The following is a 17644-nucleotide window of genomic DNA, read 5'->3' as shown; positions in this document are numbered from 1 at the left end:
TTGGACCACGTTGGGCACCGTAGTAAAAATCAGGCATATTTAAAACACCACAGCCTTTTTGAGTAATGCTGCTGACTCCATCCCTTTATGATTACAGTATATCCATCTTCTGATGGCTTCTTCCAATAGGGTGGATGTGCAGTCGACAAGCCGTGTGATGCTATCGTGTCAGTATGGACCAAAATCATGAGGAGTGTTTCCAGCAGCTTGTGAATCTATGCCAGAAAGAATTAAGGGGGGTCCAACCCAGTACTAGCAAGCTGTACCCTAATAAAGTGGTTGTGATTATATGTTCTGGTTTTGTAGTTTATTATAAATCCTTTCAGTAACTTATATATGCATGTATGTATATGTCCACATTTCAGCTGTAGGTGTTTTCCCACTGAAGCACAGCAGTAAAGTCCATCTGCCTCTTTTACTTCCCCATTCCCACTGACTTCCATATATGGAAAAATTGGGCATTTTCTTTTCTTTTCTTTTCTTTTCTTTTTCTTTCTTTCTTTTTTTTCTTTTTTTTTTACAAGGATTAAGAATCACTTCAGGCAGCTCACTTCCTCCGCTTCAAAGCTCATGGAGCCACTCAGAAAAGAAACCTTATTTATATTTTTTCCACTTTCTCAGTCTTGCAGTCCTGAGCAAATGAATATAGTTTTGTCCTCTGAAATGACAGTAGATATAAGATAATTGATATTTTTAATTCATTTTTGTTTTTTATTCGAGTGTCCCTAATAAAATTGCATGTAATATACAGGTAGTTTTGAAGGCACATATTTCAGGTGTGGATTTGGGGATCTCGCTGAGTCATAACAAGCGATTCATAAGATGACTTTCTTTTAATATATAGATGCTATGATACTAGTAGCTGTCTTCTCTCCACTGTGACAAGCTAAAATCTGTTTAGGCTTAACAAGTGCACACATTTATCAGGTTACGTGGTGATACTGAACATTATACACATCTACTACACACTTGAGAGGAGTTTATTCATTCAAAATGAATGGAAACATTTGCAGAGGTGCCTGTAGTGTTCAAATTTCTGATAAAATCTCTGACACGGGGCAAAAAAAGGAAAGGAAAGTTATCATTAAAGTGATTTATTGCACATCATAGTGGTGTGAACAAATCAGACGTAACATAAATCTGAGTCTGCCGTTCTGCCAGCTGAATCAGTCGCACAGTGACTTTCCAGAGGTCACATTTGTGACAGAACTTAAACAGCGTCACACGCTGCCAAACTCAGTGTCTGAAGACTCGAACATCTCCGGTCTGCGAAAGAATTTATTTCCACACTGACGAGGCGAGTGGACCAGTTTCTCTGCAGCAAACAATGTTTGTGTCAGCAATGTGTAAATCTTAACGGTGGTAAATATGCTTATTTGTTTTCTTGCCAAAAGCTAGGTGAGGATATCAAAGCCACTCTCGTGCCTGTACGATGAATGTGAAGCTAGGGTGCAGTTAGCTTAGCTTAGCATAAACACTTGTAGCAAAACAGCTCGCCCAGCTCTGCTTACTTTAAAAAAAATTAACCCAAAAACCCTCAAAAATACTCATAGTATTAAAAACAATCAACTTCCATTAAATACAATGTGTGTACATGTATGTTTTTGTGATTCAAAGAACATTCATTCACAAAATATTGCTTCCTGGACCAACTCTCATGTATAAAACACATGATACCTTTGATGAAGCACTGGGTTTTCTGCTGTTCAAACTCGTGACAGTTTAAAGACAAAGGTTACAATTTTCATTGGTAATTTGAAATGTTTGACCAAATTATCTGATTTGAATAGCAAAACTTCTTTAAAAAAAGAAATGAATGCTACCTCCATTAGCCAAAGCTGTGCTCATTTACACCAAAAATTTTCACTTTTTAAACTTAAAAAAACAAAGTCACAGTTCATATCATGGCAGGTGTGGGCCACGAGTGGGTGATCACCAGGTGAAAAGACACAGTGAAAAGCCCTTTTTTAGGTTCCCGTTCGGAGCTGGGATCCTCCAGTATTTCAGTTTTTAGCTATCAGTGGTTGTCATGATTGGGGCGTGGAGGGGGCCGCGATGGAGGTGGTGCTCTACACGGAGGTGGACCCTGAGGTGGAGGCGGCAGAGAGCCAGTAGGAGACGGAGGAGCAGAGAGAGAGCTGTTGCTGGTTGAGGGCAGGGCTCTGTTTGGAGGTGGCGTGTACATGGGCGAGCTGGTGGAGGATGGCGGAGGAGTGGATGGCAGAGGAGGAAGGGTTGAAGTTGGAGAGGGGGGCAAGTGGGAGAGCTCGTTGCCCTCCGACAGACGGCGCTGGTAGCTGTGGGGCAAAGTGTAGACAGGTGTGGCGGGGTGTTTGTAGATGGGGTAGCGAGGAGCAGGATAGGATTTACTCCGGGTGAAGTTTATGCACCTGCCCTGTAATTAGAGCACAGGAAGTGTTCACGGCTCAATAGAGAAGTTTGCTTTTGTCAAGTACTTCAACTGTACAGTGAGAGACATGAAGAAAAAGGGCAATAAAGACAAGAAAAGTCCAACATCTCCTGTGGCACAGCAGGTTAGCAGGTTTGGAGCGATACAGCTCTCGGATGGAAAGAGAAAATTCCACCATTACTTTGCGCTGTGGAAGAAAACAGCATTCCTGACAGGCCAGCCGTGCTGACGCTGGGAGTTTAGGAAGGCAGGCAACATCTACTCTTAATGATTTCTGCAGATGATGAAAGCAATGCTCCAGACAATGCTGCAGTTGTTTTCACTTTTGTCTACTCGCTGTGCCACTTGAGGGTTTCCTTAAAGTAAATACTCCTGTGATTTGAAGCGGCTTTGACCTAAAAATGTTTAGTGTATTGGATAAGTGAAGTTAATGTCATGCAGATAAGATTCAAGGTTATTTTCCATCCACTCCACTTTTCTTTTTTTTCTTGTTTGATCCTGAACTTCAAACATTCCTATTTTCCAAAGATAATAAATTCAGACTCTTAAATGTCTTCCTGCCACAAGCTGAAATAGCTGGTTCGCAATCCTTTTATTATTTCAACGTGTGCTCATCTTACAAGCGTGAAATATCCAGCTGTGTTACCTTGCAGAGGAGGTTAAAATGTTACCTTTTATTTTCTCATGCCTCACCTTGTCTCCGGGATAAGGTCGCATTACAGACACTCTGTCGTAGCCTTTTCTCAGAAATACACACAGAGCATCCAGTTTGCCCTAAAGGAGGACGAATAAAACAAAACAAAACAGCATAAATAAATAAAAATACCAACAATCCCTTATCCACAGTTAATTGCCAGCCTGGCTCTGGAGCACTTTTGCTCCAGATGTATCTCAGGAGGCTTTAATATGACAAAGAGACAGATAAACAAAGAATGTATTTTGTTTGAAATAACACCCGCTCAACAAATTCCATATTCAGGGGTTAGCTCAGTGCATGTCTGGTTCCTATTACCATCCATCCAGCTGACTAATATGTGAGGAAACCAATTGTATTAACTGTTTCCTGGTCATACATAAAGTCTTTTTTTTCTGTGTTGGAAGACATATGTAAGGAAGGGTCCTACACGTCAAAGAAGAGCATCTGGAAACACTATTATCTATATATTACATATGTGCTCCATGCCTTAGAATACATTTTATGGCAGTAATACATTTCTGTGTCATTGCCATGAGATTTAAAACTCTGGGAAAAGCCAGCAAGTAGAGCTGAGATGAAATTTTTTTTCAAAACAGGAAAGCTACAGTAATACTTTGGATTTATTTAACCCTTATTTAACCAGAAAGTGTAACTCTTGATATTAAGAATCTCTTTCGGGAGAGTGTATTAGACCAAAATAGCACGTTTTTTGATGGCAAGCAAGTCTACTGAAAAACACAGTGCACAGAAGGGCCATGAACAAACTGCCAAACAGATGGACATGAAAAGTGAAATACTGGAGCACCTTGATGGGCGAGTACCACTTGTGGGGTTGGGAAGATTTGTGTGAGTTGTAGTAATGCCGCAGTGGAGCAGGATCGTACTCCTGCGCGGGCATCACAACGCGAGCGTTTTTAGCCTTTTCCAGTTTGGCTCCTTCTTCAGTCGATCCTTTATCTCCCCATCGAACCTGAAAAGAAAGAAAAGCTTTGTGTTTCAGACAGCCACATTAGTATGGAGCCTCCAGTGGTCTCCAACGGTGGTAAAAAAAGCTCCACATCTCAGCAGAGAATGGATGAAGGGGTGATAGAAGATAAATAAGGATTTTGTCATCAGTCATGCAAAGCTTCTCTAGTAGAGTCCAAGAGGAAAAATATGAAGCCAGAAAAAAGTGAAAAATTGGACCGAAGTTGTGATTCTGGAGAACTGACAAGATCTGAGCCAATAAAATCACATCCAGTGGGTTCTAGTTTTACTACTGCCTCTGCACGTGTGTCAAGGTGCCTGACTGTGACTGCTATAAATGAGGTTTGTGTTTGACACAATGTGCCGCATTTCTTTTTACTCAAAGAAACAAAAAAATCTCTTTCCTTGTACATTAACATGTTTTGAAGCATTCCTGTGTGGGTTTTAATTAAAGCCAGTCCACTGAAGTCCACAAGATCTCAAAACACACACACACAAAAGTAGCTCCTTTGGCTCTGACTTGAATTGTTTCAATTTGCGACACAAGTTTTACATTTAGGTGTTATTTCTAAACCTTCAAGAGGATATAGAGCATTAAGTCTCAAACCATATTCACTAAGAAATCTTAAGATTCAACAAGAGCCCGACTGAGTTTTTCTCTAACGCAAATATCTCGATTCTCAGAGTCACCAATAAAGCTAAAAAAGGAACCCGGCACAGTAAGAGTGAAAGCATTTCTGTCAAAGCAGCCTTGAAAGTTCATTACTCAAATTTACTCCCTTTCAGCTGCACCAGACAAGCCACCAAGGCTTTAACTTGGCAGAAAAGGCACATAAATGAAGCTGTGCATACTTTCCGTAGCTGGTTTTGGAAGTGTTCACAGCAAAAACTCTTCAGACTTCACAACCAGTCTGTTAAAAAAAACCCCAAAACTTCACACTGACTGGGTGACAACTGTCTCCTTGACCTTATCCTCCCAAAGCACGCACACATCTGGTCCTCTCTGGTCTGAAGATTCTGTTGTCTTCCTCCTCCTCCTCTCACATTTCAGCGTACACTGGGAACAGCTTGCTTGCTCTTATCTCAACACCATGAACCAAACCGCTCCACTCTTTGGAGCACTTATGCCGACTTCGCAGTTTATTGTGCACAGGGCCTCATCTTAACTCTTTCTGTTTCTCAGAGCTAATCACGACAACAAAGTGACTCAGTGCCGACCAGCACAGAGTCGCATACTCATCTCTTTCAAAGGCTGACTTGCTTCCTGTTTTCTTGTGTATGCTTGCTGTACTACTGTTTGATCTCATTCCCGTCTTTGAGCATTTACTTTCAGCTGAATGCCGGAGTGAAGCTTGCCACGTGTATATCAGTGAGGCTGAAACCAGTCAGCAGCACCAGATAAAATGTACAATCACATTAGAACATTTTAATTTCATTTTCACTTGTGTAAGATTCAACAAGAGCCCGATGTTTTTAAGTTGCCAAGCAACTTAAAAACTCAAATAGCATGCAATCTAGCACACAAGCAGACTGGTAACTATATAAGTATATAGTCACAGGGTTTTCCTGTTACCAGGATTCCAATTTTTGTCTTATCTTTGACCGACATAGTAGTATTAGTTGTAATAGTCGCCCGAGTGCTTTCATATTTTCATGTTCTCATGCCCCTCTGTGTTGCCTTGTTAAGTCTTAGTATTCTTGTCTGTTTTGTTTTGTTCCTGTTTTACTTTCAACGTGAGTTTTTTTGTTTTCTGTGTTAATTTTGCTTCCTGTATGACTTCCTGTTTCCCTCTTTGTTTCCACCTCATTCTCCTCCTGCGTCTTAAACCCCAGTCAGCCCTTCGTTTTTGCGTGCATCTACATATTGCCCTCATACTGTGAAGAAACAATATCTTTCCATCATCTTCTGTTTGCTTACCCTAATATCGGCACTCAGGGTGAGCAGTCACAGGAAGCTGATTATCAGCTTGCTAAGTTAACCAAATGGTACACATTAAAGGAGCATCTGACTAATCACAAACAGTGTAGTGTACAGCGTGACAAGCAGCTGATTTTACCAGTGAAAATGAAACTATAATATTAGAAAAATATGACGATGTTAAACATACAATACAGACTGAATATAACACAGCTGCTACAGGTGTGAATGTGTATTGGAGGAAAAGCACTGTTCAGTATTTTAGTAATAAACGTGCTGCATGAACGTGTGAGGCCTTTAAACATTTTGGACTGTAAGGCTGGAGAAGACCTACTATATTAATAAAGTCACTCTATTTGAAGCCTGGCAAAAATATCAACTGTGTAGGTTGACAGACTTATCGACATCACAATCCTATCATTAAGACACAGGAGAATGAGATGGATTAGAATTTTTGTTCCATTAATGCGTGTAAGACAGTTCAAGTTTCAATTCTTTCAGCTGCAGCCCCGTTTATGCTAAATGATGACAGTTTGACTTAAAATCCACAAATGCAAACAGATGTCCTGTTTTAGTATTATATAATAATGCTTATAAACAGAAACAATTCTTTGCAACCAACAAGGAAAGTCAATGAGTCAGATTTGAGACTTTAAATGCTACTGAAAAACAGAGGGTGTGAGCTGCTCTTCCAGGAATACTGATGCTATTTTCCAGAGAACTGGTTGGTCAGTAGGTCGTGACTTCATGGTGCTTCTACAGTAGAAGTTACCATGGTGATACAACCCAATAAAGAAGTGATCTGTATTTGTAGTCCAGAAAACCCAGGGTTAACAATTACAGAGATAAGCCCAGATCCTGCTCCGCAGCACAGACCTCTGGCTGCACTCCTTAGATTCTTTAGTATTCCTCATATTCCTCTTTGTATCCTCCTTTTGGACTGTTTCTTTTGGATTCTGGAATAAGCTACAATGAAACGGATCAGCCCTCGTTAAACATTCGTTCTTCTGCTTCCCACACTTTTGGATCCTAAATCTCCTCTCAACAGTCCACATTAGGACATAGCTCCATGATAGAGTTTAATCGCATTAAATAAATAGAGTTTAATCCTGGAGATAATTCAGTTAAATAAAAGAAAACAAAGAAAATCCAATTTTTTGGCTGGTTGATTAATTTAAACTGTACAGCCAAGAATTTGATTTCTATTAGCCAGCATGAGCAACTGGTCGATACTTGTTGTTAATGGGAAATATGCACGATAGTTATTATACATATGCAGTACTGATCTATTTACAGTTTGCTTTCTGGATTACCTCCATTCTCTTGATACCCCCGACTCCACGGCCTCCGTAGTATGACGCATCTACCGTGGGCCACCTCTTCTTTGGAAAACCATCTTCATCATCCTAAAGAAAAAAATAGGCATACGTTATTTCTAAGAAAGGGAAATTTAGGAAGGAACTTTAAAAAAAAGAAAAGAAAAAAAGAAACACTCCACTTACAGAAATGTCCTCTATTACTGGTGGAGGTGGCTCATGGATGACCTGCAAACCAAAAAGACAGTGCCTGATTTTTGTTTTCGCACCAAAGAGCAACAACAGGAATCATGTAATTGTGAAAATAAGCATCGCTAATTTAGTTGGGATGTAAGTTTTTCATGATCATACCACGGTGCAGCAGAGAGGCCAAAACCACCACAGCAGAGCGACGGTCAACAGGAGCAGCAGGATCAGAAGCGCGATGGCCACAAAGGTCCCGTCAGACTACAAACAAAAGGACATATTGAGGATATGTTGCTCATAGATACACTATTTATATTCATCCACTAATGAACCTCAGAACACTGTGGCAGTGGGTCGAGCGGTTTAACCTGCATAATGTGCGTGCGAGATGACAAATTTCTGTGACGTTATGTCATTATGTGCAAATTCTCCTTCTAAGTCAATAAAGTTCCTCACATACTTTTAGCCATGAGGTAATGTGTGGGAATTGTTTTTGTCCCCTCCTGGTTTCCATTATACTTACACAAGCTACTGCAGTGATTGTGACAGAGCTTGATATGAAGCTCAGGCCATTATTCATGCTGACGTGGAGAGTGGCAGACCTGTAGAAAAGGTAAGAGCGTAACTAGGACTCGGTTTGCATACTTAGTGCTCATAGATGTTTACTGCAATTATAAATAACGATACAGATGAAAACACTTTCATGCTGTCAAGCTGTGTATACTGCTTAGACTTTGATAAGAAGTAATGAAGCTCATTAAAGTTTCCTGTAGCAGCGATTACTTACGTTCCCTGTTTTTCCAGAACAGGAGCTGGGCACAAAAGGTAGGTATCTCTCACCACCAAAGGTCTTTTCACTGTGCAAAATGAAATAATGTGAAAATTTATATTTAGCACTGCACACAGCAAAGTAAACTACACATCACGTGAGTATCCATGATGAAAGAGAAAGCTGTGAGTGATGCAAAGGAAAAATTTACTTCACTTTCCTCTTGCAGTCCTGTAACTTTAGGAGATTCAAACCTCAAAATATCTTCTTTTTTTTTGAATTCCTGGACTTCCTGCTCTTATGGAAAATGAAGCAAATGAGGGAGGGCTGTGGTTTATTTACCCTGGCTGAGTGAGTGTCTAGAGTGTGCAAAGACAGTGCTCGTCTCTGATGAGATCCACATTCCCCTTTAGACATCTGAGATGCGTAAAGCGCTATACCAGCTGATTAAAAGGAGAGGAAGAGTGCGCTGATGGCTTTTCATGAGGGCGAGGATTTACATCGCCAACAAAGAGCTGCTGTCCCCCACCCATCGTACTCCCACGGTGGCCAAAGTAAATTTAGCACAATGGAGAAAATGCTGAGGGCAATCCCTAAATAATACATTCTGCTGATCATTTAAAGGATAATTGTTGGCTGAACCGATTCACACATTTTTCTTTCTGCAAACACCAACCACAAACTGTATATAAAAGATGGCTGTTACTCCCAGCTCTGGAAAGTGAAGTATTTGCAGAAGGTCCTTGACTCTGTATTAATCCTAATAACCAGACCCCTCTGGGTATCAGAGACCACTCTGACAACTCTCTACAGGTAAATGATTGTATTGCTCATTTGCTTTTTAGCCCCAGTAAACATTTTCCTAATAATTTTATCTCCTCAATCATCAATCACTAGTTTCAAAACATGCTAAATAAAAAATTAAGATAAAAAATGGTTCCAGTTTCCAATTTCTTCCCCCTGACTATTCAGCTGTAATAGGTGGTGTAAAATTACAGAGCAGGGTCCCTGAGTGCTGAGCAGAAACATGCTATCCTGCAATAAAAGTATTTTACCTGCAAACTTTAAACAAACTCATTTTCTTCCTCTGTTTCCAATCTATATAAAGAGCAAAGCTAACTCCACTCTACGTTAAGAAGCTTATGTTTTAGTTCAATAAGGAGAATCTCTAATCGCTCATCTAGCTGCTTTCCTGGGTGCTTGACTGCTCGGCTATTCTTTACGTCAATTCCACTTTCTCACTCTGTCAAACTCCATGCTGACATCATTGCTGTAGTCCAATCATTTTCTTTATATCTCGGTGCTCTTCTGTCCTTCTGCCTTTTGGATCTCATTTGTGCATCTGCCTTCTCTCCATAACCACTTCAGCCTGGTCACTCAGACCTCCACCCAAGCCTCCTTCTTCATCACACCAGCATCTCAACTTCAGGAAATCCTGTTCTAATTGCAATGGATTCTGTTTATTGAATTCAATAAGCATGCTTAATACTGCCAAATGATCTCTCCTGATTGAAATAGTTAAAGACATCAGAGTGTCTGACTTTCTGCAACAAAGTGTGTCTTTGAAAGAATATTTCAAAGTGAGAAACTATTCATTTAGTTATAGTTATAACCCAAAAAAGTGGATTTCTGAAAACATAGCATTGCTACATCCAGATGCAAGCATCAAGATATAGTTATAACCCTCATCACTTGTGTTTTTACAGCATTATAAAGAAGTTATAGAAAGCATCTGTTTGAGTCTACGCACACTGACTGGGTGGAGGTGGATTTCATTGTCCAAAGCAATGACTGAATATAAACAGAAGAGTTTTAGTCTTGTTGGGGCAGAGCTCCACAATAAGCTCACACGTGTGAGATATTAGACACTTCAAAATATGATTTCGCAGAAGTTTTAGCAAATAGTTACAGGCACAAAGTAAGATTAGTAAGCCTATATTCACTCTAGTTTTGCTTTGTGTTTTGGTCTTTAGCAACTACTCATAGAAGTATTTGGCTCTGTAGCCTCATCACATTCACCAACTGGTTGCCAGTCTTGCCAGTCTGCTGTTTAGCCCTCAGCATGTATCACTGCCTCAGTAATGTTAGTAATTAGTCAAAACAAATCAATGAGAGAGAAAGCTGCAATGAAGCTCTATGAAAAATGAGAGGGCTGGAGAGCTGGGTAACATAATGGTGTGATGGTTTAAATAAATAAAGTCTGCATGGGAGAGGTGAAATTACAGCTAAGAATGAATTAAAATGAAAAACTTTGCAAGTGGTACTTACTCAAAGTAACAGTGTCGTTGATCCAGAAGCTGCAGAGAACCTTCTGTACATCTCGGGCATGAAGGAAACCATTTCCACTCACCACCACCTGGAAGGATTCTGAAGTGGGATTAAATTGATCATTTAATCAACTTTTGTCTTTGTGGTAAATTTGGAATACTATAGAGTGAGTTTTAGGGAGGGAAGTGCTCTCAGTAGGACTACTGGTCCATACCGATACTACAGTACTGTTATGTCATAGTATAATGTCATAATATCTGATATAGATGATGAAAACTTTTATGGGCCTAAGATGTAGCTGTGTGCCAAGTTTGGTTGCTAAACTGTGATTTTAGTAATTGTCTGTGTATAATTTGGAGTATATATCAAAAGTAACGATCAAGTGTAAGTAGAAAGATGTATGTATACATCAAGCTTTTGCATTTTGAGACAGTATTTTGAGTTCAAGTTTCTTCACCTCCTTCACAGATGCTGGAGGGCTCGACAGCTAGGATTTCAATACATGATCTCTTTAGGATCTGAAAGAGAAAATAATATCAGAAGCTTAACTTAGTGCAGGACCTTCCACTGATATAATGCGATCTTATTGTGTTTTAGTACCGAGTCTATGACGCCTTGCAATGCTTGAAATCCATCATTCACAGGGAAGACGTGATCCTTGCTGTCAGCTATCGTTGAAAGCTGTGGAGAAATATGTCTACATGGTTAAATGGTTCCTTTAGCTGACTGATTAATTGATCTTCTAACTGTTAACTGTTAGATTTACCTGGGTTTCATTAAAGTCTTTTACTCCCACACAGTACACAGTGGCACCCAGTTGCCGTGCTCTGCCAGCCTGAGAGAAAGTGAGACATTAAACAGAATAAACAAGCTACAGTGAAATGGTGAACGCTCACTGAATCACATTAGAATTTGGTTGGGCTGAAACGTAAAAGCTCCATCAGCTATATTGTAGTTATTCTCATGTCACTGACAGCTGCTGGGAACATCTGGAAGTAATGCACAAGAGGTTTCTGTTATAGACAGTATATGAAAGATGTTCATAGCCACTGTGACATCACCCCTGGCTATTGCTATCTCGGGACACTTCATTTTTCTCAAAGATGTCTATAAAACTTGAATTTTCTTGAAACCTAAGAAATCAACCCCTGATGACCATTTAAGAGAATGTAGGTTTAAGTTATTCCACAGTCCATCTTTTATTTATCTGTGATTTCTACCTATAGAGGGACACACACTTTCTGGAGCGTGTACAGTAGTTCAGCATGCATTCACACTTTAGGTTCTCTAATGTTCTAATAGTGTTTTGAGCAATATAGTGAGAAGAAAATACACAGTAGGCTGTATTTACATTATCTTATTCTTCGTACTAAAACAGGCTTTAAATTTCTATTTAAGTTAAGAATTGTTCATAAACTTCTTAATGAAGTGTTATTAAGTTTCTTTTCACACGGATTCTTCTACCTCTCTTTGAGCCAGGTCAAACTGGTTTTCTCTCAGTTCACCGTCCGTCAGGGCAATGATGACACTGGCTGTCCGGTAACCTACAGCACAGAAGGAAGAGCTGTTAAAACGCTAAAAAGAAAAAAAAAATCTTTAAGAGCACAATCTCTAAGTTGGAAAAATATTTTGAACATATTTGTGATGTGAAGAGCAGCTGTGTTTCTATTGTTTCCTTATAGAGTGATTCTAACGTGTCTGAATTAGGAGTGAAATTAATTTTAATGTTTGGGTCAAAGACTTTACTATGATTAAGTGTTAAAAAAAAGAAAAGAAAGAAAAAAATCTACTTACCATCTCCAGTCCCGTAGTATATTTGCTCGCTGGCCTGAGAGGGAAGTTTTGAGGCGTCAGTGGCTATAAACTTTAAAAAGGCCTCATTTAAAGGCTCAGATGCCATACTGTTGGGTAGGGTCCGTTTTTCATTGACTTTACAGATGACTTACCCTTTGAAATCCTCTGTGCATGAAGGTGTCTCCGCCTGGCTGCACCATACGTAACTCCTCCAGTCCCGCCCGAATCTGATCTCTGATTATTGACACGTGAAAAGGGACAAAAACTACTGATCAGAAGGGGATGATACAACAAAATAAAAATTATTATTAAATTTAGGTGTGTTAGTATATGTGCCACCTGTCTTCTGTTAGAGGCATGAGAATCCTTCCTTCTGTTGAAAATACAATAAAAGACATCCGCAGCTGAGGACTGGGAAAACAAAAGCACCGGAGATGATTGTTACATGTTTTTATGTTCTCTTCCCCCCTTTACTCTTATAGTGCCACGGCTTGTGCGTAACTGTACCTGATAAACTTGTGAGCCAGATGATCGACAAAGTAATAGATCTCATTCCAGTAATGCTGCACACTGCCAGACCTGAAACAAAGATTCAGCGGTTTCAGTGACACACAGGAGCTTTGGCATGAAAAAGTCAATTCACAATTGACTGAAAAAGACACGCAACACAATTGACTAAGAAAGAACTTAGAAATACTCTAATAGTGAACAACTTAATGCTGTTTTACTGTTGTTTAGCTTCTTTGCTTCCAGAATTAGGAAGAATAAAAAGGGAGTCATCAAAACAGACAAGAAAAGCGTGACATTAAAAGCTGAAAGACGGAAACACTGAATATCTGTGAAATTGTGGAAACTGCCTTTAAAGTCTAGATCTCCTTATAACCCTGTAATGTGATGTAATTAAATGTTGTTTTTGCACTGCATACAATATAATAGCTTTTGCTGGCTGAAAGAAGGACTGGAGTCTATTCTCACTGACAGTGAGCAGCAGTGATGGAGAACACGGTGGACACTTATTAAAGGTGTTTTAGTTAAAGAGTATTCTTATTGTGATTATCGGCTATCACCTGAATCTTTTTGTGTAAAAATATTTTAGAAAAAAGAGGAAATTACTGGTGTTGAGTGCTTTAAAAGAAGGTGACTGGACTTCTTTTTGGCTCGTAAAGATGTTTTTAACTTTTCATCCACAAGGCTTCTTCAGCTCTAAAACAGCTGGCTAAGAGTCCAGGTATTTAACCTGTAGTGGGGACAGTCCGTTGTCCGCTTGTCCCCTGTCCACTCAACTGAGCTTTAGCTGTTGTGGACACCAAATTATGGAATCAGTGTGAACAACTGATATTTTTAAACAGCTTGTAGAATCATAAATATTCTCCAAGACATTTTAAGTTTAGTACCAGAGTTAGGGTCTTGCCAGTTTCAATCATTTTTTAACCTCCTTATTTTTTTTTATTCATTTTTTTCCATTTTATTTCTTATACATTTTATTGTCTATTTATTTCCATTTTGTATGTCTTGCTGTTATTTATTTTCCTTTTATTATATGTTTGTTTTAGTTTTTTATTGCTCTTTTTGTTTTTGTTTTTTTTTTAACTAGAAAGCACTTTGGTCAGCTATGCTGTTATGCTAAATAAGGTTGGATGGGACTGGTATGCTATTCTTGGTATACTATTCATAAAAAAATCTCACTTTTTATGTGACTTTATTGCCCACTTTTACTCCAAGCCAAAGTTATAGTTCCACTTGATCCTTACATGGCTTCCTCCTGGGTCCAGGTTTTGTGACAGGTGCAGACCAACATAAACAACCAGCTGATTTCTCTAAGTGGAAGGCTGTAATTAAAGAGACTCGTGGAGCAAATATGCACAACTTCTTGTGGCCCCTTTCTCTCTCTGCACTCTCCCTTCGCCTCCTCCCTTATGTTTTCATTTATCCTGTGATGTGAGTCGCAGTGCAGAGACAGCCAAACACTCGGGATCTTTGGAACATCTGGCTCTAATGGAGAAAGGGTTCTGCAGACCGAAGCGCAGAGAGATGAAATTGGGTCTGGATGTGGGCAGCGCCTGTCAGCGAAGAGCGGCCGCTTTTGGAAAACAGGAATCCCTGCAGGGCAGTTTATCATCCGCTGATGCATGCATGAAGATGTCACCGTGTAAACACACTTCATGTCAGTTCTTACAACTTTGAGGTGATTTGCAAAGAGAAAACGATATGCGTGTTTTTGATTTATGTATGCACGGCTCTTTTAAGAGAGAATTTATGAAACAGCACACTGATGTGACTTGACCTGTTCAACAGTGTCATGTTAGCCTCATGACATTTAATTGAACCCTTATGTGAGCTCTTGGCATTTGAGTCACTTATAACCCGCGACTGTTTCCTTGAATAAAATGGGACGATACCGCAATAGCAGCTGAGAACAATAAGTATTCTAAGATAAGTACTATAATATCACAATCATTTAAGCCATTTAAGACAAAAAACAACATTTTTTATATGAATAGAAATATTTTGGGGTTTCACATTGTACAAAATAACACATTTAAAGGCTTTATTTTAGACTCTGAAACTCCAATTGGTGTTTTTCACCATGTTGGCCTTTATATACAGCATTTCTAATCTTATTAACCACTGAATGCAATTTACCCTGCAATCCACACTCATTCATTCACAGATATTCATATAGTGCTTTTTCTTCAATGCATACGTCAAACATACTGACACAGATTGGTGCAACAGGGGCCACTTTACCTCCTAAGCTGTTTGCACAGTGATTCAAAGCTACTGATCACCTAGAAAATCAGTTGATAATTCATTCAGCTTTAAGTTGATGATGTAGGTCACAGCAGCAATGAGTTTGTATCTCACAATGCAAATGCAATATCATGACTTGGAGTTTTGAACTGTTGTGGCAGGTACATCGTTAGGAAATTAGCAAATCTGATGACTGAGTCTGTTCTTTTTAAATCAGGCTTCTACTGGTGTGATCAGAAAGTCTCAAGCTGGTGACATTTCAAAATTAAAAATGCATTATATGCATGTCACTTACGGTCACATTCGATTCAGTTTCTATCTGGAATCCAGACCCTACCTTCAGCTTTATAAAGGCCTTAATATTTCAGTGGGCTAAAACATGCTAGTTACATCACACTAGCATATTTTTGTCAGGCAACTAGCAGCCCATCATTGCCTCTGGATGACAGCTTGAATGATGCGTGCACCTGTGCCTTCAAAAAGCACCGATGAGTCACACAGATCTCTTCTGTGATCAAGTAAAAATGAAAGCACTCACTTGTCCAAAACAAAGTAGAGGTCAAATCCTCCATAGCACGATGACCCGGCTTGCCTCCTCTCAAATAGCTGAGCTGTGCTGCCAGCCGCCAGGACTGCCACCAGTACACCCAGTTCCACACAAAGCACGACCCGCCTGCACCAGCACTGGGACATCACTCCAAATTTAGGAGAGCAATCAGCCTGGGAGATGGTAAACATAAATATTGTCTCAGGATGAAGGATTTTTCTTTTTTCTTTCTGGTGGCTCCTCTCCTTACAGTGCTCTGGAGGTTTCAGCCATACAGACTGAGGGATGAAGAGAGCTCTCCTCCTGATCAGGGTCCCATCTCCTCAGGAGCAGATGTGTGGTGGCAGAGGAGGAGTGAGGCTTGTGGGACTGAGTTTTTGACTCCCACTCACATCACACTTGTAGAAAACTTTGCTAAGAGTTTGCACAACAAAACAAAACTCTCACGCATAGGTGCTTCCTCTCTTCTCAGAGTGTTTCTCTGAATGACTCCACAGCTTTGTCCAGGTATTTGTTTTCACTCATACTTTTCCTTGTTTTGTTTTTTTTTCTTCTTTTTTTCCTTGACTTCTTTTGGTAGTTCACTTGAATCTACAACTTACCCATCAGTGCCACTCAGTGGTAAACATATGCACTGTGCAAAGCTGTCACTGCAAATAAACATTAAACACTTTTTTTCCACACTGCTTTTAATATTTTTGTGGAACTGAATGCCAGATGATTCACAAGATAAATACTATACAGGGTTAATATAAAGTGTCCACATGAAGGATTTTCTCTTTGAGGCTGAACCATTTCTTGGTTATGCTGCTATAGGCTGAGACTGCTGCAGGGAGCCCTGCAATACACTGTGATGCACTGAGCACTCCTCCACTCACCTCTTTTCATTACTTATTTCATTGCTCGAGGCTTCTTCCTGGTAAAAGGGAGTTTTTCCTTCCCACTGTCACAAACTGCTTGCTCACTAAGTGCCGCTTGTACAGTGTTGCTTTGATTTGGTCTATATAAATAAACCTCAGTGGAACTGAACTGAAATGAACTCTTTTAGCTGATTAACAATCAGTAAACCAAATGGTTAAAGAATAACACAGGGTGAGTCACATGCTGTCTGATACTGTATGTTCCACTTCAGAAGCCAAATCAATTTAATGCTCCACACTCAACAATTAGCAGTCATTAACAATAAAAAATAATTTTATATTTCTGTTATGTAGGAATTTCAAAAACATGATTGCTGGATTTTATTATATTTAGTAAGCTCTGGTATATATCATTTCACATGCTTTCTTGAGTGTATTTCATCTCCCACCTTTCCACCAGGTGCCCTTGGTCTGATTTCCAGTCTCATCCCTCAGTCTTCTGGAGCAGCTGGATGCCTTTTCCAGCTGCTCCTAAGTGTCTTACAGGATTAATGTGCCAGATTATTATTATTATTATTATTATTATTATTATTATTATTATTATTATTATTATTATTATTATTATTATTATTTTATGTTAAATCACTCATGATAGAAGTCCCCTTCTATCAGTATCACTACAGTGAACCTTTCAGAAAGTTTGGAAACCTCATCACACATTACTTTCATAATTTCTTTTGATGGGAAATCTTACTGTACGTTATGTAAATAAATATAAATAAATAAACAGTTCTTTTGTTTGTTTTTGGAAATTAGATAAGACGGATAGTAAGTCTTTTGGCAAAAAAAATTTAAATAAACGTTTTTTCTTTTTTTTCTTTCTTTCTTTCTTTCTTTTTTTTTTTTATTTCCCTTAGCTTCAGTTATGAGTCAGCTCCTCTCTTAACTGCTGAGTCAGTATTCCCGCATTTCAGAGCTAACGTGTGAGTGGACCTTGTAGCCTGCAGGTGGTGTAGCGGGTCAGGAATCAGCACCTTGTGATAGTCTCTGAGGCATAAACAGTATCGGGATTCTGTTACACAAACACGACCCAGTCTCTCTTATTTAACCGATGTAGGTTGTCGAGAAACAGTTGTAGTGCACAAATACAAGATGGGCTACA

The 17644-nt window shown here is 39.4% G+C and overlaps 1 protein-coding gene across 1 annotated transcript; it reads right to left on the bottom strand.

Annotated features, from left to right (window-relative positions):
* Positions 1 to 830: 830 nt before the first annotated feature.
* On the bottom strand, positions 831 to 15936 carry antxr1b (ANTXR cell adhesion molecule 1b). The gene is made up of 18 exons (XM_084932596.1): positions 15614 to 15936; positions 12832 to 12903; positions 12664 to 12735; positions 12477 to 12558; positions 12325 to 12358; positions 11995 to 12074; positions 11297 to 11365; positions 11131 to 11211; positions 10988 to 11048; positions 10531 to 10629; positions 8281 to 8350; positions 8017 to 8095; positions 7659 to 7754; positions 7494 to 7535; positions 7305 to 7397; positions 3913 to 4077; positions 3104 to 3184; positions 831 to 2395 (listed from the first exon to the last, which is right to left on the bottom strand). The coding sequence occupies exons 1-18, from the start codon at positions 15811 to 15813 to the stop codon at positions 2018 to 2020; spliced, it is 1854 nt and encodes a 617-aa protein (XP_084788722.1). The 5' UTR covers positions 15814 to 15936; the 3' UTR covers positions 831 to 2017.
* Positions 15937 to 17644: the final 1708 nt, after the last annotated feature.

Source organism: Perissodus microlepis, chromosome 7, assembly GCF_051167445.1.
Source record: "Perissodus microlepis isolate ML-2025 ecotype Zambia chromosome 7, ASM5116744v1, whole genome shotgun sequence".
Taxonomy (NCBI): domain Eukaryota; kingdom Metazoa; phylum Chordata; class Actinopteri; order Cichliformes; family Cichlidae; genus Perissodus; species Perissodus microlepis.
Note: the sequence above shows the minus strand (reverse complement) of the source record. Positions and strands in the feature narration are given on the sequence as shown.